General features: G+C 35.5%; 2 protein-coding genes across 3 annotated transcripts in view; both read right to left on the reverse strand.

Annotated features, from left to right (window-relative positions):
* Nucleotides 1-26,382, reverse strand: part of LOC126815553 (atrial natriuretic peptide receptor 1) — a 145,678-nt gene that overhangs the window by 57,216 nt on the left and 62,080 nt on the right. Inside the window, exons 1-2 of one of the 2 annotated variants that reach the window (XM_056099767.1) lie at nt 15,980-16,321; nt 15,256-15,642 (exon numbers count right to left, since the gene is read on the reverse strand). The exons of the other annotated variant lie outside the window; for it this stretch is intronic. Of the exons in view, the coding sequence (XP_055955742.1) occupies nt 15,256-15,642; nt 15,980-16,307 (715 nt within the window). The 5' untranslated portion in view covers nt 16,308-16,321. Of the gene's footprint in view, nt 1-15,255; nt 15,643-15,979; nt 16,322-26,382 lie in introns of those variants that run through there. 2 annotated transcript variants of the gene reach the window in all.
* LOC130012283 (atrial natriuretic peptide receptor 1-like) lies at nt 18,604-22,065 on the reverse strand. The gene is made up of 3 exons (XM_056099769.1): nt 21,239-22,065; nt 20,559-20,948; nt 18,604-19,589 (listed from the first exon to the last, which is right to left on the reverse strand). The coding sequence occupies exons 1-3, from the start codon at nt 21,561-21,563 to the stop codon at nt 19,357-19,359; spliced, it is 948 nt and encodes a 315-aa protein (XP_055955744.1). The 5' UTR covers nt 21,564-22,065; the 3' UTR covers nt 18,604-19,356.

Here is a 26,382-nt window from a genome sequence, read left to right on the forward strand (position 1 = left end):
TAATCTACGATGAAAACACAACCTTTCTAGTACTTTATTTTGATAGAAATAATTTCCATAGGAAGTAAGCATGTTGACGATAAACTCTCTAGGAACAATATTATTTTTAATTTAAAGGAAGTTCTTAGAAAAATCAAGACAAATAAACCTACAACGAACATTGGTTCGCTTTAATTCAAAGGAATCCACTGATTATCGATATCCTAACTCCGTTAATACATACCTTCCCCAGGTAGTAACGCGCAAATTAGCAACAGCTTAATCTCCCATAATTTGTACTCGATCTATCTGTGTTGATTCAAAGACTGCGATAAAGAGATCAGTGAGCTAACTAGATTACCACCTGGATTAAGCGGCATCAAAATTAGACAGATTTTCAGTGAAACTTTTTTATCAATTTTAAACCCAAGGATAAAAACCCAAGCTCTGTTAATACTGTATTAGATACTGGATACATCTACAGATTAAGTAGATGTCAAGAGTTCGACAAAAAGTTCAGTACTGGAAGAGATTTGCTCTGCATCATTCAGTTTAGCCACAGATTACCTGCCAACATCCCCTGCACTCTTTCAATAGATTCTGGGAATATGTTCGGCCTGCCGTAGTAGGTTTGATAAATGATTGCTGATTGAAGAGAGTAAAGACCGGAGGGACCAGTATCGTCGTAGTAATATCTGATCGTTAATAAAGTTAGCATCTCGTTAACACATGTCAATTTAAATAAAAAAGAGTCTTAATCACGACTGGTAGGCTTTTAGATGGGATCGTATACCACTCGACCTTCCTTTAGCCTAAGCCGACAATATTATCCCGAAATCAATGCACAGTAATAGAGTTGGACTGAGGAAATTCATAATGAAAGTATTAGTTGTGGGCACCTTTTGGCCTATATTATCTTATAATTTATTCTATTGCAAGTATTTTATTGATTTATTTACTATCGAGATGAGGTTTCTCCTGTTTTGAAATGAATGGCTCGCAGAGATAAATAGTTCAATTCTATGTAATTGAACTGCCAAGGTAGTTTGGGGGAAAGTTTGAAAACAGCCGAGTCGCTTTTATATATTTTTATATATATATATATCCTTCTTATTTTATTGAAAAATATTGAAGAAAAAGAAATAATTGTTTATTCTATCACACGCTCTGTGACATGATAAACGCGAATAAACCATGCGACTACCAGAAAATAAAACTAAGCTTCGAAACTAAAAAGGCAAAAATAAATATAACTTTAAGGATACTAAACAACAGTAATTAACAATATCCATTTCAACAAGGCCAAATAGCATTGAAATGTCATTTGATAAGTGACTAAATGATGTATAAGCTATGTCCGCGTTCGACTCATATTCTATGTTCAAGGTAACAAACGTCTTGAAATGAAACAGACGACTGCTTGAGCTTGAATGAAATGAAATGGGGTTTCACGTACTCCTTTTCTACACCGACTGGATTAATGATAACGGGACTACGCCATTTATACTGATCGGCCAGCGGCACAACGGCATATTCGTATTTCGACTTCCAAATGCCGAGGGTTCTTTTAAGTGCATGCCAATGTGTACACGGGACCTCGGTTTGTCGTTCCATTCGAATGCATAGACACTGTTCCTTAACAGGACCTCACTCCAGAGCAACTTTCTCAGCCAACACCGGTAGCGATCCCGGGACCTCCCGGTCAGCGAGCTAGCATAATTACTGAGTTTTAGCTGAAACAGGGGAGATGTATAGATCAGATACCAAACAGTAAACTGAGACACGCAGTGGAAGTTGAATAACCTACACTTTCATTTCAGCTTCAAAATACGACCGAATTAAAGTGTTTATACATTGCACACAAAACAACCAGAAAATAACGCCCAACAGATTGAGTGCTCATATGACAAAGAATAGTTAACCTCAAATGTCCAAAGGACCTAACAACGTCAATATTACGTCTGGATTTTTCAATATCAAATATTACAGCATTCATAAACTCGACATTTCATCAATAGCAATATATTAAAATTTAATACTATTTCAACATTCCTACGTGTGTGCTGGTAAGCATATGTTTATATAGAATAGTCTTTTAAAATATTATAAACATTAAATAACTCAAATTTCAATTTGGCACAAAAATTCAGTTGTTAGATTTTTGGTATTGGTTATTGCCTTGTCAAAATACTGAGCAAAAGTACCTCGAGTGTCAATGGCTTGGCTTTCTGTATGTATTTATAATTACATACAGAAAGCCAAGCGAAGCCCTTTCATCTACAATTTTACAGTGTATCGTACACAAATCAGCACGGGTTTAGTCATGGTATACATTTACTGTTAAATCTATGTGAACTTTGTGAAGCTTCATACAGGAATCTGCTGAGAAGATCATGTGCTGTTCATGATGATTATAACTGGATCATTTGTAAGAATCGTGCCCAAAGTTGAAACAGCTGCCACCATAACATGGTACTGGGGGAAAACTGACTACATACTTTAGGGATAATTTGCAGTAAACCTGAAACCTCAGTTATATTTCGACGACAACAGCATTTCTTATTAGTAGGCCCAAATAATAACCATATTTCTAGAATATGGTAAAATGACACCAAATTGCTACACATATTGATGCTAGAAAACAATGCGGATAACACAACCTTCAATAAATACATTATGCGTGGCTTTTTTACATAACTTTATTGGAGACTAGATAGAGAGCTAACAGTTCTCGTTATAATAGTTAAAACACAGATAACGTAAATAGGATATGCTAAAAATTTCAGTCAAATGCTCCAATCTGAACCGAGATATTAGTGATTGAATTTCTAGCCTAGCCCCGATCATCATTACTAAAGTCGGCACGATAATCCAGTAAACATCGGGGGTTGATTATGGTCCGGATAAGTTAATGTCTAATTTATAATTTAGATAACATTTCAGACCGAAAGAAAGACCTGCAACAGGCAGATTTAGCTCTTGCATAATGTATGTTTAAGCTTAGATTCGGCATTGCCAACAGCGAATTATGGACTCTGATGCTCAACCTGAATTACGAACTCCGTTAAACAGACGACCAAGTCTATATTTCAGAGGCTACCTGTCGATAAACGCGGGTTTAAGTATGTAAATGCAGGGCCCAAATCTGAAGAAATTGCACGAGAAATTTGTTTGGGGGTTTCGAATGAGATTAATGGGTCATTCGAAAAGCTACGTTCCCAGAAAAGTATTTATCGGGTGGTTATTTCAAATAAAAGTATGGCAATTTTGGTATATATGGAAAGTAGAAATATCCAATCTTACTAGAAAAATACTGGATTCCCTGAAAAACACTCATGGAGCGCATACGGGACAAAAATGTAAGGGTTTCCCTAATCGACAGCCCGACGATTAGGAGTGTTTGCACGCGTGACGTCGAAGGTTGAACGCGGAGATTGAGCGCTTGATGTCCATTTTGATAAACTTTATGAAGAATTAGACGTACAACACTTTCTGAGATAAAAATCACGGAAAAAGACGCGGGCAGTGGATAATCTGAAAATTTAATTAGGCTTCGATATTTGTAATAAATAGTCAGCGATTAAAGCCAACATCGTCCTGTGTATGCAATGAATTCTCCCCCGACTTCACTTGCGTTGCTAGGTACTGAGAGAGGTAAGTCACGTGACACAAACATGACCTCTTTTGATCGTTTTTTTATAGCCAGGGTATTCCCCGACAATTGCAACGTTTTGAGAAGGATTTGAAGCAAAATTATGAAAAATTAATTAGTTTGAATATGTTTTTAGTCCAAATATATCATCAAATCACCCAGTTTGTACCCGGGAATGCATCATTAAAGGGTGATGTATCTAAATGTGGCATTTGTTAGTGAGTTGATAATCTCGATTACTTAGCACTAGGCCTATAGCTTAGGCAGTACACCAGAACGACACGCAACATGTCTTCTAATGAATGAATACACATAGAGAATTCAATTTAAACATTCAACCAGCTTCAATCATCTCTATAGATCTAAAGATATTCGGTTTATTGTTCTGTTATGAAGTGAACTTGTAACTAATGTAAAATAAACTTATATTATTAATATTCATCCGTATTAAGGGTATACATGAGTCGAGGCACTCCAAAATGTTCAATGACTTTACATCAGTGAGTGCAAGTTTTACATTTTATAATTGGACGTTTAAAAGTAAATGGAATGGCAATAAACTTGATGGTGCATGACACATGTGTTATTATACGCCATATTGCGTATTGTTGCGACGACTTAGCAGGTCGATACAAAATAATTTGAGAAATTGATTTTTATTATCTCCACGTAAGTCACGGAGTTCAACTCAAAGTTCCGGACGTAATACTGTTGGCAACCTTTCACAGTTTTTTGGCGTTTGACAAATTAAAGTCTACTTTTCATTCCAGCGTTAAGGCCTTTAAATCATATAATAGTTTGCAAGAACGAAATCGACACAAAAGCCCTTTAAACATTTAATTTTTAGATTTAAGTAATCGTACATACCTGAACAGTAAGCTATTTACAAGAGATTTATATGGCACAATGACGGGTTATTTAAAGAGATTCAAGGTTGTTCTGTAAATTCATATGTCCGGAAAAAACGTTTGAATCTAGTTGACAACTCGACTGGTGGTCAAAGAGTGAGGTCAGAACACAAAGTAAGTGCTAGTGTTAGAGTTCGTGTTAGTAAAAGAGTTAACTGGAACCCCTTAATTTGAAGTTCAGGTTAGAAAAGGGGTTATACTTTGGAAAATATATTAAATTTCAAAATTGAAAATCATGGTCATTTTCATAACTAGATTGTTCTATTTACTTTTAGGAACATTATAAGTAGATATAATTATATGAGACAAACAATTAACACTTTAATAGTTTTGCTTAATTATTTATTTAACACAAACTCATTGATTTGACCTCAACCAAATTTATAACATTCCCTTAGCTTTTAATTACTCAAGTGAAGTGAATCCAACATTAGTGTCACGCTAGTGTTTCCCTAATATCAGCTCATGGAAGTTTTCCTATTTCTTAAACATACATTATGCAAGACCTAAATCTGCCTATTGCAGGTCTTTCTTTAGGCCTGAAATGTTATCTAAATTATAAATTAGACAGACCATAATCAACTCTCGATGTCAAAGCTAGTCTGTGATATTAACTGGATTAGGGTCCCATTTGCTGCTCAACTTTCATTCATGATTTAATTATGAAATGGATAATCGAGACTAAATTATTGACACAGGACAAGTGGAAGTCGTGTTATAGATTTGTTTCAGATATCACTAGTGTTATCTGGAGACTCTACATTTTAATTTTATCCACAGTTGAATGAAAATAAAGCTGTAATATCTCCCTTTTTGGCTAACACTTTATTTGGGGTCAAAAGTGAGGAAAAGGGTTACACTAGTGTTACATTACGTCATAAATATTTACTCCAACACTATTTCTTGTTTACTGGGGAGGGCATGCTTGTTCCTTCTAGAAGACCTGATAACCCTTCTTGTTTACTGTGGAAGGCATGCTTGTTCCTTCTAGAAAACCTGATAACCCTTCTTGTTTACTGGGAAGTAAAGGTAACTATTGTTTTCTAGATACTCTTATAAATTCATAGTAATAAAATTTGTCCATTAAAATTAAGATGAAACTACTTCATTACTTTGTCATGAAATTAGCTGATTCTCAACCTTCAGTAACTAATATATTTAAATTCATTGTTATATATTTTGTACATTCGCAAAATGGGGCGAAATTTAGTTGGAACCGCGTCATCTCTTTGTCATAAAATTAGCGGATTCTAAACCTCTGGGGTGTTGCTTGTTGCAATAAAACAATTGTTTGTAATGCTGTTTTATATTTGTCAACCAGGGAATCATAATTTCCAATTAATATTTTCTGACAACGCTATAAAATCGACGTTTTATAGCATTTAATTAATATAAATCAACCTGCTCTATCCTCTCTCTTTTGTTATTGTTGGTTGTTAACAAATTGGAGGAAATATAATTTAAAGCACACACCAGAGGAATACCAAATCAAACATAAATATTAAGCTCAACGGAAGTCAAGTGACCTCAAATGAATCAAGCAACACTTGATTTATTAGAAAACGTATACTTAATCAATGGAACCAATTGCTTGGTGCACTTGACAACTTGGAAAGAAATATGGCCACTGTGTTAGACTTCCTCTTGGACAACAACCCTGACCCGGTGACAGTGACAAATACGGATACCTCTATATTAGATTGTAAGACTAAGCATTAAGTTAATTGGCTGTCATAGCTAGAAGTATGAGAGGATATTGACTAAACGCCTCTAGGTTTAAACTTGGCGTGAAAAATGTTGATCTAATTAGTATGTAGATTTGGCCTGTACCCCATTGATGAAGGCTAATTCAAAAAGAACTGGCAGCGGATTTACATATTAGTATCATTAAGAATATATAGGAATAACTCATCACTGGCATAGCGGGAAGTTGTCACTGTGCACGTATTGGACTTATAGACAGGTTTATCCAGACATGCCGTTACTGTTCTTTAAGAGCTCGTCCCCAACTCCATCTGACAATTACTGGACTTTAGTATTTCTTAGAAACCATATCACATAGCTTCAGACTTGGGACTAGAACAGAATGCTTCTAAGAGCCCTTGAAAAACATTTGAGCGTATTATGTTGCCGCCCCTGGCTATGCGTCAGTCCGTTATCAATTGGCTTGTGAACACGATATATGCCACATTTTTAAAGGTTCTGTTTAAAATTTTGGTTGAAGGATTTGATTCAACCAAATGCCACCCCACTCCCCACCACACATTTTCGAAAACCTTGTGAACGCAATATAGGTTACATTGGTTTCAACTGATTTCAGACCGCCATTTATCCTTCTGTAGTGTTTTGAAATATTGAAGTCAAGTAATTTACATTTTTTGCTCTTAATATCGTCTAAATTACTACGTTTATCTAAATTTGTCCTTCATAAGCTGTTTGTGCCGTTGCTGCCAGGCTTATACGGGCTAGGGCTATAATGTGTTATTTGAGATAAGCCTAGTAATGTAACTGAATTTAAAATAACCAAGACATCAAGGCAAAACAGGAATACATAGTATAAATTCATTTCCTTAAGATCAACTACCTATTGGGGCAGACGCTGGCTCGCTAACCTGGAGGTCGGGTGTTCGATCCCTGCATTGGCCGAGAAAGTTTATCCAGATTTTCTGGCGTGGTTCTCCCTATTGTCAGTGATGCAGGACAGAGGGCCTGACAAGGACGACTGTCTAGTCGTTCAGACGGGACGAAAAACAGAGGTCCCGTGTACACATTGGCGTGCACGTAAAAGATACCTTGACAGTTGGAATTCGATATAAAAGTAAAATTTCCCACATAGCACACTGTATGGCATATGCCCGTCTTCATTAGCCCAGTTCGGAGCAGAACAGTAGGATGTTAAACCCCATTTCATTTCATTTCATTTACCTACCGGGACAACTCCGTCAACTGAGCCCATTATGCTTTCTAATTAAAGAGAAGAAATTTAAATTGAACGAATCTATGTCCCCAGGCCACAAAGCATATTGTAATAAATAAGAGGAGAAAGGTTTACTTCTACATCTTGTCTACAATATCTCTACCGTGGAAGCAGACGTTAAACTTCACCCTGCAGTCAGCCAGATTAAAGGAGCTAAATCGCTAATATTTGGGATCTAGAAATTGAGACAAATGGGTAGCAACGCATATAATAATGTAATATGAATGTATATAAACTGATTTACATTCAATCATCCCCGATTTTACTCCTAATTTCAAATCAGTTTACGCCAGAAGTTTCAATCGAATGACAATCTCTAGAGTCTGGTTATTCCAGTCTACATCGACAGTATGACGTCACCGTATGACATCACTTGTGGAATATGTCGAGCCTCGTTCTTCGAGTTCCTTGTTACAAATGGCAATCAAACGCATTATGGTACACGATTCGTGTGCCAATGGTAAAATATTATTTTGTCTTAAATATTGGATATCAGAAGCCTATCTTTTCCAGGTGAAAACTCAGGAGATTAGACAGGCGACCATACTCCTTGTCGCGTACAAGTGTGGGATTCAAACCACGCCAGATGACACACGCCATGTTAGACCAGTCGGCCAACCAACCCCTAAGAAACGAAAGTGTGGGCTTACGAACTGTAAATGAAGAACATATAATAATGAGCCTGATTAAAATACACAGTAATACTTCCAAAACTGACTTTTACTAATGAAAAACTAAAACAAATCTAGATCGCCACTTTTTTTTTAGAATAATATTTACTGGTCTCTAATGGAACTTGGTAATTACACGGTAGTCATTATAAGTATAAGTTATGTCACTTGGATGTAAAGAACAGTCAAATGTAAATAATATGTATCTCTTTTGGTTGATTGATAGGCATATGAGTTTTTGGTCTTTTCATACTCAAAACGGCACGTTTCACAGCTAGTTTCATAATAAAAGACTTACTGTATAATTTACCACTTTCTTAATACAAACTGAACAATCTTTCAAAGTAGAAATAATGACAATTATTTTCACTTGTAAAACTGAACAGCACAATTATCAACTTTGAAATGATATGCCCTATTTTATTTAAACTTTCTCACACCATGTAACCGAGGCTTTTCAACATATAAGACGTCCCACGCTCATTTTCATACCAACGATTACAAATGGTAATATATAGAATCCAATTAAACTTAATACATTAACCAACTACGCTAAACATTGAAAGATTCAATTCAATCATGTCTGAAATACTTTTAAAAAAACATAGTCCCATATGAGCAAATATAAAAACAAAGACATTCTTTGATATTCATAATTCATACAATATTGCGTGAAAAAAATATTTATTGAACAAATTGTTTATTTAGAATAAAAAGCCACAAACAGATTGATGTTTGTACTCAAGGGATTATGGAACTGAAATAAAACATAAACTGTCTTCAGATCATGACATGAATTATTATTTTGACACTGAACTTATGAAAACATAAACGAAAACCTTAAAGATATATATTAAAAGCACTAGTCATTTGTCTTGTCGCTTACATTGAATTTAAAGTTCGTCTTCATTGAAAATGTTACGGTTAAAGATAAATCCAGTTTTGGGACATATCCGAATAGGTGTTCCACTTTTGACAAATTCAAACTAATATTAGTAAACATGTCGACGTTCGCTTTATTTCCTGAAACAAAAATAGTATGTTAGATAACCCTAACCCTTATTTTTGACCTAGATCCCAGAGATTTAGCTCCTTAAAGCTACATTCTGATAAAATATAAGTGTGGCTTTCTGAAATTTAAGGTTATATTATACACATAAACATGCCGTGTTTTATTACAGATTCCTTGATGTCTTTAAACTTCAAGCGATAAATTAATATGACCCGAATTTTAGAAGCCGAAGCTACAAAATGAAATAGAATGTAACACTTTGACAATGGCAATCAGGAGAATACCAGACAAAGATGCATTCATTTTGGACAAGAAACTGGGCCTCAACCACTACTCATCTTGGTGTTCTTGTTCTTGGGGGCGATGCTCATCGAAAAAAAATAAGGATCCGTCAATTAAAGTATGATCGGCAATGTTGCATCGATTGGCGGACTTCGATGTTTAATATAATGCCACATTTTCAAGATGGTGGCGATTAGGGCATTCCCGGTTCCTTGTCCGTAGTACGCTCGTACTGTTTTCACTTTGTGGAAGTGGTGCTGTCCCTTTAAATTACGTTTGTCAAACAAAGTTCTTACAGATTGAAGAAACAAGATAGGGAATGTTTGTATTTGGTTTGCACATTGTAATCGACATTAAGTGTAGGATAAAGCACGAGACTGAGGTTGTGCTGGAGAAAGAAAGACTGGAGAAAATAACCCGAGAGAAAGAAAAACCGAGGCCGGTAGGCCTCGGTTTTTCTGTCGATTGTTTTTTTCTGAAGTATTTCTTCCCCAGCAAAATCGAAGTCGAGGACTTTATCTTGCTTATAAACCGTCTATGTTTACATGTACGCAAGATGAGAATATCCCAGAATTCCCACAAGAAAAACCTTATATCATGTTTTCTTATGGAAAAAAACCCACCCTGGAAGAATAACCCGTTACAGGTTTAAAGAATAACTTTCAGAAGAATAACCCCAAATTTCCCTGTATATATCCATAACCTCCCCCGACTCTCAGACCGCAAGTTATTCCGGGCATAGAATATACGCAAAAGATCAAAGAGATGTACCGTTACAGGTTTATAATTTGGCATAATTACAAACGCTCAATCAATTTGCCTATGCCCGGCGCTTTAAGCCTATGTATTATAAAATCTCTTGATAAGGTGTAGCTACTCGTACCGTTCAATCATTTATTGTAATGCTATGACGCCCGAGAATGAATAAAATATTAAATGGGGTTAATGGTTAATGAAAGGAATAAAGAGATCACAAGGTTAGAATAACACATTACTTTATTAATTCATTTAGCTTTCCTTGTTCTTCCATAAGTATGTGTTATAGTTTATGTCGTGAGCCAAATAAATGTATAGCAGACATGTTGGCATTAAAAATGTTGCTAAGATTTCTTGTTATCAACACACGTGTGGGGTGTGGACCGAGAATAACCTTAGGGAATTCTGAAGCCCAGATTACACTTCACAGTGTTGGCACTTGTGGGGATGAGAATATAGGTTTGCCTTAAAGTCGTTTCAACTAGATGGAAGGACCACGAGAAGCCTTAACAGGTGCAATTCGTTGGAAAATATGTACTTACTTCATTGTCCAAATACAATTTGCATCCTTATCATTATTGTGTGACCACATTAAAGCTTAAAAGCAAGGCCACGAAGTTGGTTTGAACATTGCCGAATATCTAAGCTTCAATCCGGTTCCGTGAAATTTTAATTGATTCTGATATTTCCAACAATAGGAAGGTGGGCCGCCTTATTTACCTAATTCTAACAAAAACAGGTTGTTCAAAGAAAGGACACATAGAAATGAGTCGACTGATACAATGATTTCATCCACATACTTTTGATTTTTTAACAAGACATGAAAATGAAAACAGGCGTTAGTCTGGAAATTAAAATATTCAGACCAACTTCCATCAACATGCAGCACTTAACCGGACAGCAAAACGTGTGACTGAAAGAAAATCCGTGTGATCTATGCCAATGAAGATAAAAGCCTTTCACCTTTCACCACAACAATTATCGCCATAGTCAATACCTTTAATTTGACTTTCATACAATCGCGTGCTAAACACTGGTTTTGTAATTAGCAAAGCATGTACAGATTTCATACTATCTAGTATTTAGTGAAATGATTCAGAATAGTGGTCCCTATTATCACTAGTAGTATTATTTCCTCAACTAGCTGTAATCTCCAATGGATGACTTCCTCCTCTAAATTAACAGAATAGTTGAGCAGGAAACGAGTGGAGAAAGTACTGATGGGTCGTTTTAGTTCCAAGGTCTCGGTCAACTTGGACATCCTCGCAGCTCGCGTTGTTCTGTTGGACGGTTTCATGTTACAGCTATCGGAAAGCTCAAGGGTACCACAAATCGTGGGATTTTCTTAAAGCAATCCAGACCAAGGAAATGAAAATGAAATAAAATAGGGTTTAAAATCATTAAATATTACCCCCCCCCCCCCCATATAACGAGTGCATTTATTTTGGATACCATCAGTTTATCTTGGTAATAAGAAAAGACACGACTCCCGATGTTGGTCGAGAAAGGTCCCCGGGAATTTCCAGTGTAATTTCGCCCTTTACTCAAAGGAACAGTGTCGAAACCTTCGGATGGGACAAAAAAAACGAGGTCCCATGTACATATTAGAATGAAACTTAAAAGAACCCTTGACAGTTTCAATTTTCAATTTCATTGTTGTTTCCTCATATCAAATTGTATCGTATGTCCGTCTTCATTAGTTCGGTTGGCGTTGAAAGGTATGACGTTAAACCCCATTTCCTTTCATTCATTCACTGAAATAATCTATATATCTCCTTCAAAAGACTATCGGTTAGGACCGATTATACTGCTCTACCTAACTTTACATTCACATGTATAAAGTGTACGCCAACTTTATTATCTCCTGTATAGATTATTCTCTGTCACAGCGATTACGTAATATTTATAAGGATTCTATTCCTGAATGTCGATAAATTTATACAATGAATATTGATTCCTCTTTGATGTAAGAAATTGTTGTATTATCTTCATCCGGGTACATGTAATATAGACCTCTTAACTCTTTGGCTTTTACACTACACACGCAGGAAACATTACCAGAAGACACAAGTCAGCAGAATATAATCATATTACTATAAATGACTCGACTGACTCATCTGGTCGTATACATTGACCATGATAGATGAGACTTGACTACTCGTGAGTGACCTGTGTTCGTTAAATGACCACTAATACGCGTTTACTTTGGACCGCAAGAATCAACATACATTTGTTATAAACCTCTAGGGCATAGCAAAACAAACGTAACGCTGTTCCTTGAACAGATGTACGCCTCATCAGACAACCCTTGATCTCTCGGTGTCGGGGCGAGAATGACAACATAGAAAGTGAAAGATAGACATGGCTACGTTTACTGAGCGGACAAAAAAACATTTAATACGTAAAGATGGTTGTCAGAACACTTTACCATTTGTCACTTAGTTTCGCTATTCTCTTTTTGGAGATAACAGCTAGAACTCTCCTAGGATTACAAGACAGGCAAAGCATATTATTAAAAGGGAATAGATAAGTGATCATTTCGATGCAGCTACTCGATTTAATTCCAATCACATGAGTCGCACAGAACATTCACACTATTAATATTTCAATAACGTTGTGAATGGTCCATTCAACTGTCAACAACACGGCAGCTGCCTACTTATAAACGTCTATTCCAGTTGGTCGGTTCAAATCTTTCTAAAACAATTGCATATACAGAAAACAATATGGTATTTGTAAAGCTTAGCGGAGCAATGATCTATATAAATCAAACTACTACCAAACCTTTAAATATTAAATATCTATAATTATATTTTCATTCAATTCTACATATCACATCGCTGAGCAATTTATCATTTTACTGGTGTATTCTTTATGCATTTAGTTTTAATGATTAGTTCGGGGTTTTTTTCCAAACTAAATGTGATTTCCACCAATTGAGAATCTGAGAAACAAACTAACTGTACATTTTAAACATTACACAAAAGTACATCGGAAATTTGTATTGGTTTAGAACACAACTTGCTTCATCAATGAACTAAACAATGTTTCCTATTCTTTTTCAAGAGATGATTAAATCAGAACGATTACAACACATTTTAACGTCTTTAATTATCGGGATAGAAAAAGACAACACTATAAATCCCACGTAACACAGTTTTATATGTAAAGAGTAAACAGATATCAAAACAAAGAAGTTGTACAGACGCATATATAGCGCATTTTTCGCATAATTTACGTCATAAAGTAAGAAGTGGTAACATGTTCTAGAGTGGGTCAGCATAATATACGTCATACTGGACACTCGCCACTACTTCTAACTAATGCTACGTTCCTACTGTCGTACGATGCGTTACGATAGGATTGTCACTATTGATTCTAGGTACGTGCAGATACGTTCGGATACGCTTCGATACGATCAGCATGATTGCTACGACCGACCACAATATATAAGACTTGATAGGATACCCAGGATTACTCCACAATTAAAACCACAATTTGATTCGTAGAGCGAATCGTGAAAGTGGGAACCTAGCATAAAGTATAAATTTAGATATAAACAATACAGGGGACTCAAATGCTTTGGTAATGAATTTCTGAGAATATGACCAGGAGAATGTATAGAACAAACTGTTAACATTTCAGAATTATATCTAGTTTCAGGCGCCATGTGTTCGATACCAGTGTTGCCCGAGAAAGTTACTCGAAAACCCGAGGTCCCGTGTGCACACTGTCGTATACGTCAAAGAACCCGGTTGGTGAATAAAAATATATTTTAAAGCCCATTTCATTAATAGTCAGGTCAATATATGGAAAATATCCCCCCACCCCCCAAAAATTGCTACAAAAGGTTTCTCAGCTGATTCTGGTAGGGTTTAGTGTACTTTGGTAAACTTTTAGTATGTTATAAAGTACACTAAACCCTACCAGAATCAGCGGAGAAACCTTTTTCAAGATGGCGTCAAAAATGGCCACCGAAACGTCTTAAAATGATCATAACTATGTAACTATCAACTCAAATTTGATGATCTTGGTGTCTTTCCCTAGGTTTTTGGGAGTAAAGAACACATTATATCATTAAAAATGATGTTGGCCTATTATGTCAAAAATGGCCGCCAACACCTCCAAATGACCACAAGTCCATTTTAAATAACAGCATAATCACCAGGGGTTTTACAGGCAATTTAATGATGCTATTTATTTTGTATTTGGTACAGTTATGCTGAAATTAATGATTATCGCCTTATTGTGGATATCATCAGGAGACACATTCTAATACATACCATATTTTTCTAGACTGACTATTACCGTATGAAAAAATATGTGTGTTTCTGCCAAATTCTTATCTCAGGTCAAAACTATACTCTTCAAATAAAGTAGGGGATATTGAAATGCAAATACTTATGCAGGTTGTAATATATGATACATAGTCATGGACACTTGACATACTTTGAGAGTATGTTCACAGATGAAGAACTTATCGCCCCAATAGAACCACTGAGCTGCACGTACGACACGCAATGGCGCCATACACGTGGGAGGGGTTCATTGTCAAATTTGACACTTCAAGGAATGGTTGATGAAAACTAACGCGTGCTCGTTTATCTATCCATGTTTGCTTTCCTATCGATTCTTGCATAAGATTTACTGTTTAGCGTATCTTTGCTTTAGTGTGTTCCCATTAGATCCGCAATGACAATCAAAGTGTCGATGCCAGTGTTGGCTGAGATATTTACCCGGAATTTTCCTGCATGTTTCCTCTTGTTAGTGGTGTAGGGCCGAGGGTGGGGGACACTGGCAAGGAACAGCATCTAGTATTTCGGATGGGACGAAAGACCGGGGTCCCGTGTACATGTTGAAGTGTGCGTAAAAGAAACCCTAGACAACTGGAATCCAATTTCCATCATATCACCTCAAACCCCATGCCATTCATTCATTCGATTATAGCCGTACAGATCTTTTCTTGCAGACTATGATACAAATTTATTTTAATTTGTTATATTTGTTATTTTACTTACTTCGTGTGTTTTTTGAAGCTCTTTGTAAAATGTCCCCATGACCAAGTTTTGGATTTTTCTCTTGAAAGCTTGCATGCCATGGCTTCTCATATTTCCCAATCTTTAAAGCATTGAATATAGCTTCCAGAGCAAAATAACAAGGTGACCTTCCAGCATTGGCACCGTGTTTGTCCTGATACACTAAACCAACACTGGACCAGTTGAATTCTTGTAGAGTCCGCCTAACAAAATGTCCTAATTTGGCATAAGAGCCCATGATACGTGTTAAAAGTTTGTATTCTGATTTGTCCTCAAAGGCATCAACGAGAGCACCGGCGCTTATGACAGGAATATTCCAACTATATGAAAATCTGGCTACTGGAGCCACTGCATATTCACAAGCCGGACCTATTTTGAAATAAGAAAATTATACACAACAATTGAAGTAACACATATCACGGCCATGATTACGTTACAAGTCATAAGTTATGAACAAACACAAATATTTTCAGACGATATATGCAGTTCGATGATGGTAAAATTGAAAGTTTATTAAATACTATATCAATAATAGGTCGACAGAACTGGAATTGACGTTAAAACCTACCTACTAAGCCAATGATTATATCTTACAGTTAGTGGGTCTTGTTGAATTAGACAATAAATGTCTTACATTTTCAAAGAAATTTGATCGACCCGCAGAAATGATACATTGCTTGCTTTGATAATAAATCTAGAATCTTACCAAGGAATACATGAGCAGATTTCTTAACATACATGTCTATAGCTTTTAATGGACCTTCTGTCTCATCACATTTAGAATCTTCATATGTTACTAGTATTTTACGACCTCGCAATAAGTTTTCCATCGCTTCCACCTTTTCAACTGCAATGGCTATAGCTGGTCTGGTTTTAGGCAAAATCCACAATTCTTGTGTACTCATGGTCATGGGAAGTATCACACCAATTTTAACATCCTCGTTGGTTTTACCCATGCATAGCACAGAAGTGAAAAAGACCAGAATTCCATAATCATTCCGAAACATTCTATATCGGGTACCGGTCCGAAACATTTTATATTTGTGCCTATATATTGTTACTTATAAATATCAGTGACTTTTACCTAATGATTATGAAGATTACGAATCATTCAGTGAACATGTTTAAACCTATACACGATTTCTTTGTATACTGGAAAAAGGTTTTATGATGATATTTGTATAGAATGAGAATAGTCCTAACAATAAATAGGTATACAACCGATCGTTTACCTGTCACGGGTTAAATTTATTATAATATGTCGACCATGCCTACAGCATACATAATTGTACCGGTAACAATGGAATTTGAAATTATCGCTTTTAACAGCTGCCCCACTTAATTCGAATAAAACATTTATTTCTTCTGTTTTGATTTAAAATGTCGTCGTTTCTCATATTCTCAGTAGGACGTCCTATATTGGGACATGGAATCAAGGAGTTTGCAACTAGGCATCGCCGAACTCAATCACCCAACTGACTGGTAACCCTGTGTTGAAATAATAGTAATACAAGCCTACAGCTGAAATATTATGCAATGAAGTTTACTAAACTGATATTACATTATCCACCTTCTCAACTCATACGCGTGTTATTGTTATAAATATACATAATTATTTTCACATGTATCAGATTTCGAAAAAAGCATTTTCTCTCTTTACGTCCATTCAACCGGGTTAACATCTAGATATGTTAAAAGGTTTCAATAAATGCCATTTGCATTAATCGTACATTTTGTCATCTTTTGTATTATAATTCTATCATGTATATTTTAAACCCATTGTGCACTGTTCTAGTTCTAATTGTTGCGCTATTATCTTTTGTATTGTACTTTTCATGAAGGGCAGGATGGTAAAAATGCTTCTGCAGCCTAATCCTTTATCCTTCCCAAATAAAGTTATTATTATTATTATATTATTATTATCATTATACCTAAATGACACTGTGAATGAAATATCCTTCTATTAAAATCGTATAAATGTCACCGAAACCTCAATTTTTCGATTGACTTCTACAGCCGTTGTTATTGACTGGGGTACATATTATAATAAGCCTAGATATAATAATAAATGGGTGCATTCAAAAACTAAGAGTGGTGAAAACATCATACCAGAGCTTGCGTTTTACAAATTTAACTCATTCACAAATTTTAATGAGCTACACCCAAAACGATATTCATGGCCCTGGGTGTAATTGTAGATGTTAATGGGTGTTTGTGGTGGGATTTCACCTCTACGAGTGTTGTAAAGCATTTAAACCAACAAGGTGTAATTATTAATGGGGAAACATTTTCAAAACAGTGCCATTTTTACACCGTATGTTGAGTTCCACTACGTTTGGTGTAAAGTATAACTTATTTAAGCGTGTTTTACAAGAAGTGTTAATGTTCCAAGACAGTATCGCATACTATATCTTATTAAACCACTTATAAACATTATACAACTTGTATGTTTATGTATATCAATTGTAGATTCAGTTAAATTTTAAACAGCCCGTTGAATATTTGTAAAATTTATTGCTGTTGTAGAATCAGGTCAATTAGCCATTCCAATGGTCAATATGTGATCTGTATCGGTGTAAACGCATTATATACTTATCATCATACAGGCCTATAGTTCACTATTTCAACGTCTTCTGGCCTTAGTTATTGACTAAGTGTACAACAGTGTTTCGAAAAAATGTTTACACCAACTTGGAGTATAGAAATAAGAAAGTGTAAATTGTTAAACTCCTTTAGTTAGGTGTAATGCATGCTTACAGACCGGAGGCTCAATGCGGGGGGGGGGGGGGGTAGAATACGATGCCGAGTGGTAATCAGTCCGCCGTTGGGGCGTTTTCGAGATATTGGGGATAAAAGGTCAAATGGGGTCATTTGCACTGAAAGTGAATGCGAAGCCATTCTTATATATCATGAAAACATACTGAAAATGATTGAAGGTAATAATTCTTTCAATAAAAATGTAAACTTGCTAAATTCACTTATTAGTTTACACCCAGGAGTCTAAACATGCTCATTCAAATGTAGTCTATTAATTAGTTTACACCACTAAAGGTAAGAGGGTCCATTACTTGAAGTGGCAACTATCTTATGAGTACCAACTATTTTATTATTTCTGTGTACACAGGTACTGAGACACGTGGCACATTGTTTTATTGTATTACAATTCCATCTACAGTTTACTAAGAAGTATATGTACGTTACAATCACCTGATTTCAACCACCCAAATTCCTTTATAACCAGTTACAAATAATCAATTCATAGCCGTTATAATTGTATATAAGTTATTCAAAACGTATCTATACATACACAGCTATAAGTATTGTGTCGAACTTTCAATTATTGATAACCATTGTGTTATATCGTTTATACCTTTCATAAACGATTAATGTTCTCAATGAATCGTGGTTATACAGAATAAAGACAGCAGTAAAGATACATGAAAGTCCATGGTCTTATTAAATATAAATGAGTAGCCATAAAAACTTGTTAACTGTTGCTTATCATACAGTTCATATATCGACCACAAGGAAAATTTGATTTTTTCTTCTTTAGTTATAAAAGAGAATACCTAAGCTTTAAAATCTATTGAAAACCCTGATGATCTGTAAAGAGCTGAAATTTGAGTCAGTTGATATTTGACTACAAGCTGTTAATTCACAGATCTGTCACTCACAGCAAATTATTAATAGGGTTGAATTATGCCCAGGTGTATTTAATTACTTCTAGTAGAATAAATCTATGCACTTGTCGATAGTATTACCTTTGCCGATCTAAATGGTTATTTCTGTTAAAACATAGACTAGGTAAACAGTTACAGGTAAACAGTAATACGGATATTTCCTATTTGCTTCTTTGTATTCAGTTTTGTTTTTGTGACGATGGAACATGTACCCTATATGTATTGAATACTGAAGCGTTTCTTGATTGAATTTAGAGTTTAGACTACCTATTTATACATTTCACTGGTGTGGTTACTTGTATAGTTGAATTTTACTACATGTGCTTACATTCGTATTTCGTGTAGCATATAGCAGATCGTGACTCATGCTTGCATTATACAATGGGTTCTTTGGGTTGTATTCCTAGTTGTTTTCAAATTTGAGTGAAGTCTGTGTCACTACAGACCCGGAACTGTATACAGCGCAGTGGACGCTTACGGCTAGCCCCCGGATCCATTCACTTGTTTGAATTGTCTGTATGTTTGTGCTTTCCTGAGTATGATGCCCTGTCCGTGTAATTGTTTTTGTGTAAATTTTGTGTGGTGCAGTCCCCCTGCACTTACCAATACAGTAAATAGTAGTTAGTGGTCTTCTTCCTAAATGGAAAATTATCAAAATAATAATATCCAGTAGTGAAGCTGTATCAGATGTTCATGGAAAGAGTAAGCACTGTATTTTTTAAATTAGATTTTCTTTTGTTAAGCAATAGATTATTTTTAAAAGATAAAAGGCCGTTCTTTTGGAAGCAAAATAAATTATCATTGAAAAGTCTGATTATTATAGACAAACCCGCGGATACCGACCCTGGTGAACTGTATAAGATAATACAGGTGGATTTTAGACATACAGGACTAGAAAGGTTGCCATATAGTTCAGGCCAACTCGAAAATACGAAACTATGGTTCAGACTGAACCAACGGGTAATGAGGGATTTCAGAATGTTGTGACATCATACGCAAACCTGACATATAGCACTTATTGATTACACATGTAATTGTACTTAAAATATTACTATCCGTACACAGTGGTATGTAAAGAAAGGTGTTGAAAGATATAGATCTCTTTGGTTTAGTTTTTACCTTATACAAGTTGAATATTTCAAATATTTGTAATAATTCAATAATTAAAATATAGTACTATCGATCCTATATGTTCATTACTACACCCAGCGTCCACAGTACAAATAAGCGAACTATTGTAAACGTATTATTAGTATCAGGGCGAATGCGATGTGTACACGGGACCTTGCTTTTTCGTCCCATCTGAACGACTAGACAGCTGTTCTTGTCAGGTCCTCCGTCCTGCACCACTGACAAGGAGGAAACCACGCGGGAAAATCCCGATGAACTTTCTCGGCCAACACCGGGATCGAACCCGCGACTTCCAGACTAGCGAGCCAGCGTCTTAGCTACTTAACCACCCTGGCTCCGACCGGTTCCCTTATAACAGGTCCACTATAGTAATTGTAGACCATTATGATTTTTGATAAGTATTTATTCTGGATTATTGTGTTTGTAAGTGAATGAGAGTCACGCATTTTCTAACATACATAGTAATTTACTTACTTCGTGTGTGTTTTGAAGCTTTCGTTAGAAGCTTTCCGTAATCCAGTAATTTTTTGTCCTCTTCGTCGAAGCTTTCGTGCCACGGTTTCTGATTTGTCTTTCGGGTCATGGCGTGAAAGAGGGGTTCCACGGCAAAATAACACGAAGATCGTCCATCGTTCGGTCCTTTCTTGCTGCTATACAATAATCCAACCACAGACCAATCAAACATATCAAATGCTTCTTCCACAAAATGTCCTAATTTGGCATAAGAGCCCATAATACGTGTTAAAAGTTTGTATTCTGATTTGTCTTCAAAGGCACTGACGAGAGCACCAGCGCTTATGACAGGAATATTCCAACTATACGAAAATCGGGCTACGGGAGCCACCGCATAATTACATGCTGGACCTAGGTAGAATGGAGAAAAAAAATATTTGACAAAGGAACAACCAAACACATACCCAACCCTACTGGTATATAATTCTATATATACGTGACCATTTATCACAAAACATAGAGCTGGACGATTTTACTCAATATTCAGGACTTTACAATTTACAAAGAAGTGGACTATCATACTTCATAATAAATGGAGTAGCTTTATTAATTAGGATTAAAATTTCTTACATTGCCAAATATTCCTACCAACTAACTCGACGAACTTATGGTTGCTAGAGTAAATAAAACTAGAATCTTACCAAGGAATACATGAGCAGATTTCTTAACATACATGTCTATAGCTCTTAATGGACCTTCTGTCTCATCACATTTAGAATCTTCATATGTTACTAGTATTTTACGACCTCGCAATAGGTTTTCATTTTTCATCACCTTTTTAACGGCAATGTCTATGGCTGGGCTTGTTTTAGGTAAAATCCATAAATCTTCTGTACTCATAGGAAGTATGACGCCGATTTTGATATCTTCGCGGGTTTCCACGGTACTTAAGGATGTCAAAATCGTAAAAAACAACAAAGTTAGGTATAGTTTCCAAATCATTTTAAGTCGTCCAAAGGTCGACATTTCTGTGATGATTTACACAAAAAGCAATAAGCTTACACAATCCATCGACATGTTTCGTTCTTCATATTACATGTTCAAGTCCAGTTACTATGTACCATTCGAGTTACTTGTGAAACAGATATCACAATACAGGTAATATTCCTTCTCCCAGATATTTTTGACAGTCCTAAAACATCGTAATGAACGTCTTCACGCAATCACACCTTTCAAACAGAAGCTGAAATATAAGTTGCACAACTTGTGTTAGGTAACTGTTATAAGCCTTTTAAAAAAATAATTCCAAATATCAGATTTCAAATTTTCTTCACTACCTCATACATCTATGTCGCTATCAACCACTTCCTATTATAAACAATAGTAACAGTTTGACTGACATGTGCTCTTCTTTCAATTTTACGACTGACACCACTAGTGTGTTTTCTTCAATATACACCTACTCGACCCTGACAAACACAACTCTTAAACTGACTTATGGAATTAAACACGTTTTATAGTAATCCAATATACACATATGCATATCCAATCAAAGTTCGTATACAACTGAATCAGAAATCCATTCTAAACCAATAGATAACAGTATTATTCAGTAGCCTAGGATATCCACATTGAAAGAAAGACTCAATACAAGTATATATACAGTTGAAAGCGTAGCAAAAATGTATTACCATTCAATGCTCTATTATACTACGATTATATATATATTATATATACATATATTAAAGCGTTAGCCCTGAGAGTGAGATACGATAAGAATTTTAAAATCCATTGAAGCCCTGAATTATTCTAGTATTCAATATCATTACCGAAGTGGAATGATCATGCGGCGGTGACTTTATACTGATTAATTGATAATATCCGAAGCATACAACGTGTTGTATACCTTATAAGAACCACCTGGCAAACTGTTTTATTCATATTTGATGCATTGTGTCTTGATTTTAATAAACGCATGATTAATGTTAAACAATAAAAAAAAATCATATGTATACTTTATGATCGAATCTGGTTGTTTATTGCCAGGCTCAATGATTATAACATATCGGTCCGAGTCACATTTTTGGGATTGTATAGCCTGAATGTCCTTAAATGCTCTTTCGACGAGACGGAGGGGGGGGGCTAAAGTCCACTCGACATAAACTAGGCCATTTCGCGTAAGGATATTTATCAGTTGGGGTGGGGGGACCGGTAGACCCGTAAATAAACCAACCAACGTTTTGCATATTATGTTTAGTACAATTACAAAATAAAGTTTGGTATTTATACATGTAGGTTTATTAATGTCGTGGGTGCGTTTCTTTGTTGTTGATCAATAAAGCAATAATTAGTTTTCTAGTTTAAAAGACGCCCGTCAACTATAAGAAAACCACTGAATATAATTGTAATATTAAATGCTTTAGCTTACGAAGTTCTTGAAGATATACGAAGCCATTATCCCTTTTAGAGAGAACAGAAATAAAGCGTCCGTTTTAGCGTGTTATAAATGGATAGCCATGTCATGTGTATACTACAGTACACATAAAGAAATAAAGAGAAATGGGGTTTAACGTCCATTCGACACAAACTAGGTCATTTCTGTCTTTAACAGAGGAGGAAACCGGGGGTCACGGAGAAAACACACGAGGTGGACAGGCGACCCTACTCCTTGTCACGTGCAAGAATCGAAACCACACCATTTGGCTCAATGACAGGCCTTGTGATCTAAAGCACACAATATATAATACAGCAGTAATACCATGATTTATTTTCTTGTCTTCGAGATCACCCGGGGGGTGGATGGCCGAATGGTTAGCACATGCGCATGTGGTTGAAGTCATTGACTACTTTTCTAGTACCAGGTATTCTAGAAAGGTTATTATATCCTGTCCCATGCAATGAATTATATTTAATACCATATCATTCTAATAGACAGGGGCATAGATTGTCGGAAACATGGTTCAAGACATGTGGACTCGACAATGAGAAGCCGTATCACGTGTTCTTGAAAAATTATCATACTCGGTTCGATGCAAGATTTCCGTTTCGGTTTGTTTCGCTCAAAATATCTCGGCTTAGTACGCAAACCTATTAGACAAATGAAAACAATCTGATGTAACCAATGTGCATTCCTTCCAGAATATGATGGCACCACCGATGATGTTTAGGACACCCCCAAATAGCTTAATGTAACAATATTTATAGTACTCATGTGTTAATGTAGAGATGAGTTAAATAAGACAATGGTAATTTGTGACAAGTATTATATGGGTCGTATAATTATGTCTATTAAATCAGCATAGTTCTTCATACTATGAATAATGAGATGTGATATAAATCTAGTAATGGCATATTAATCCTGCATACTGATATATATATATCAAAAGATTTGAACAGCGTTAGATACCTCTTGAGAACTGTATATCTAACACAGGATCAAGGGATCCATCTGTCTTGTATATTAAATTAACATCTACCTTTTGTTCTTCCAGCCAGCTGCGTTGTATAATTGACACGGCATTAAAGTGTGCGTCTGTTATAATATTCCAGTGAATATTGATAATATAGTTTCCAGTATAATAAATATTATATTAATCCTTTGATTTTATTGTGGAGGTTTAGCAACCGCTCAGCACGAACTGGGCCATTAAGAGACTAGCAAAGGGTATATCTTTATTTCAATAATTTGCTTCCATGCAGGAGCTCAAGGGTTCCCTCGGTTTCCTCCCAGTGATAACGGTCCCTACGCACAAGCGAATTGTTAAAATAAAATTGTACCACTATGTTAGTCCGGAAATTACCTAATGTATGGTTGAGTTAACTTTACCCCCACCCCCTCTCTGCGTGGGTATCTGCGTGGGCATGTACGCCTAACATATTTTTGGATTTTATTGGCAAAAACGGGATCCAAATATAATTTAATATGAAATGGAATATCCTACGTTCTTTTTGTGATATTACGTCAAATATTTCGCCGACCAAGTCACGCGGATTTACCCAAGACAATGGTTTAAATGGTTTCGTTTAGAACTATCACTCAATACCCTTTAACCAGCCATGGCTCAACGTTGAAAAACCCTTTCAAGCAGTCAGATTTAATCACAGCGCTAATAACATACATTAGAACGTATCAGAATGATATTAAGCTTTTTCACATGTACATCTATACACTGAGTAAATTATACTAAAAGTCTCCGGTTACGTATTATCGATTATTGTCATTTATAAATTATAAGAAATATGAATAAGTATTTTTATATGTATGGATCTTCAGTCACGCAGCTGCAAGTAGATTTTCTGTCATCTGGTTTATTATAATATCACACCACATCATTTTGAATGATGAGACTAAATGCCAAAACACTAGATGCTTTAATTAATATTTAGATAAAGGACTGGTCGTTCCTATTATAATAGTTCAAAAATAGATATAGAAAAATTTAATTGAATTTAATTTAATTTAATACATTGAATTTAAGTCAAATTGCTTCATTTTAAGCGAAAACGTATAACATATTCAGTATGTAAGACTTAGACAAAGGACTGGTCGTTTCTGTTATAATGGTACAAACATAGATAATGAAAAATTAATATATTGAAGATTTAAGTCAAATTAATTTATTCTGAACGAAGTAATGAGTGTTTGAAGTGTTGACAAGATAAAGCGTAATTGGTCTCGATTGTCAAGTACCATTGATACGGTAATGAACAAAGCCTCGATTATCAATTTTATTAAACATTAAATTATTATATGGCGAGGATATTCTAACCCTTTCACTACCTTGGCCACCCGATGGCCTAGCGAATTTATAATGGGCTTTCCATGTGAATAAATGTCTAAATATTAATTTATATAACGGGAGAGAGAAATGTGGTCTCACGTCCACTCGTCACAAACGAGGTCATTTCGGAACTAACATATGGTTCAATTTTATTTCAATAATTCGCTTGAGCGTAGGGGTCTTTAGCAATGGGAGGAAACCGGGGAACTCGGAGAAAACAGACTAGGTTGGACAGGCGACCCTACTCCTTGTCATGTACGACCAGGGAATCGAAAGCACGCCAGTTGACTCAATGACATACCTTATGATACAGCACGCACGCGCTAACCATTCAGCCATACATTCCCCATAAAATTTATATAACATTTGAAACCAGAAAAAAAAATCTGTAATGGGCAGATTGAGCTCTTGCATGATGTATCTTTATGTTTCTAACGATTTATAGGCGGTTAAAATTCAGCAACAGATGCCTAGTTGGTCACAATTTGACATTGCACTATAAGTTCGTTTGTATTAATATAATATTTGAAATTTCGTTTGTATTACTAATATTTTAAATGATCAATACCGATGATGTGAAAATGTTTTGTTTCTCTTTTATAATGAAGGTGTTTTTACTATAATAAAAGTTTTTTATTGGTTTTTTTTTTTTGGTTTTTTTTTGTTTTGTTACTTCTTTTTATTTATTCATTTTTTTTGGGGGGGGGGGGGGTATTTTATGCAATTTCAGCAAAAATGGATTGTTTTATGACATACTTGTTTAACTATCAAAAAAGAAATTAAGACCACAAAAATTGGCAAAGAATTTTCAACAAAATTAACCCATCCATGAACATTTTCTTTCGTCTATCAAATTGCATCGTCTCATGGCAGGATATTATCAAATACTTCGCTACGATATGCAATACCCATGCAAATTACCATTATTAATCTTGTTCTCATCGATTGTTGAATTTAAACCTACGAGTTCAGAAACGTTTAAATGTAAATTAAATGTAAAGTTCCATTTAAAATAAATTTGAAATCCCGATAGTGTGGGAACGGGCGGATGCATGGGTTAATTA

This window comes from Patella vulgata, chromosome 3, assembly GCF_932274485.2.
Source record: "Patella vulgata chromosome 3, xgPatVulg1.2, whole genome shotgun sequence".
In the NCBI taxonomy this organism is placed as follows: Eukaryota; Metazoa; Mollusca; class Gastropoda; family Patellidae; genus Patella; species Patella vulgata.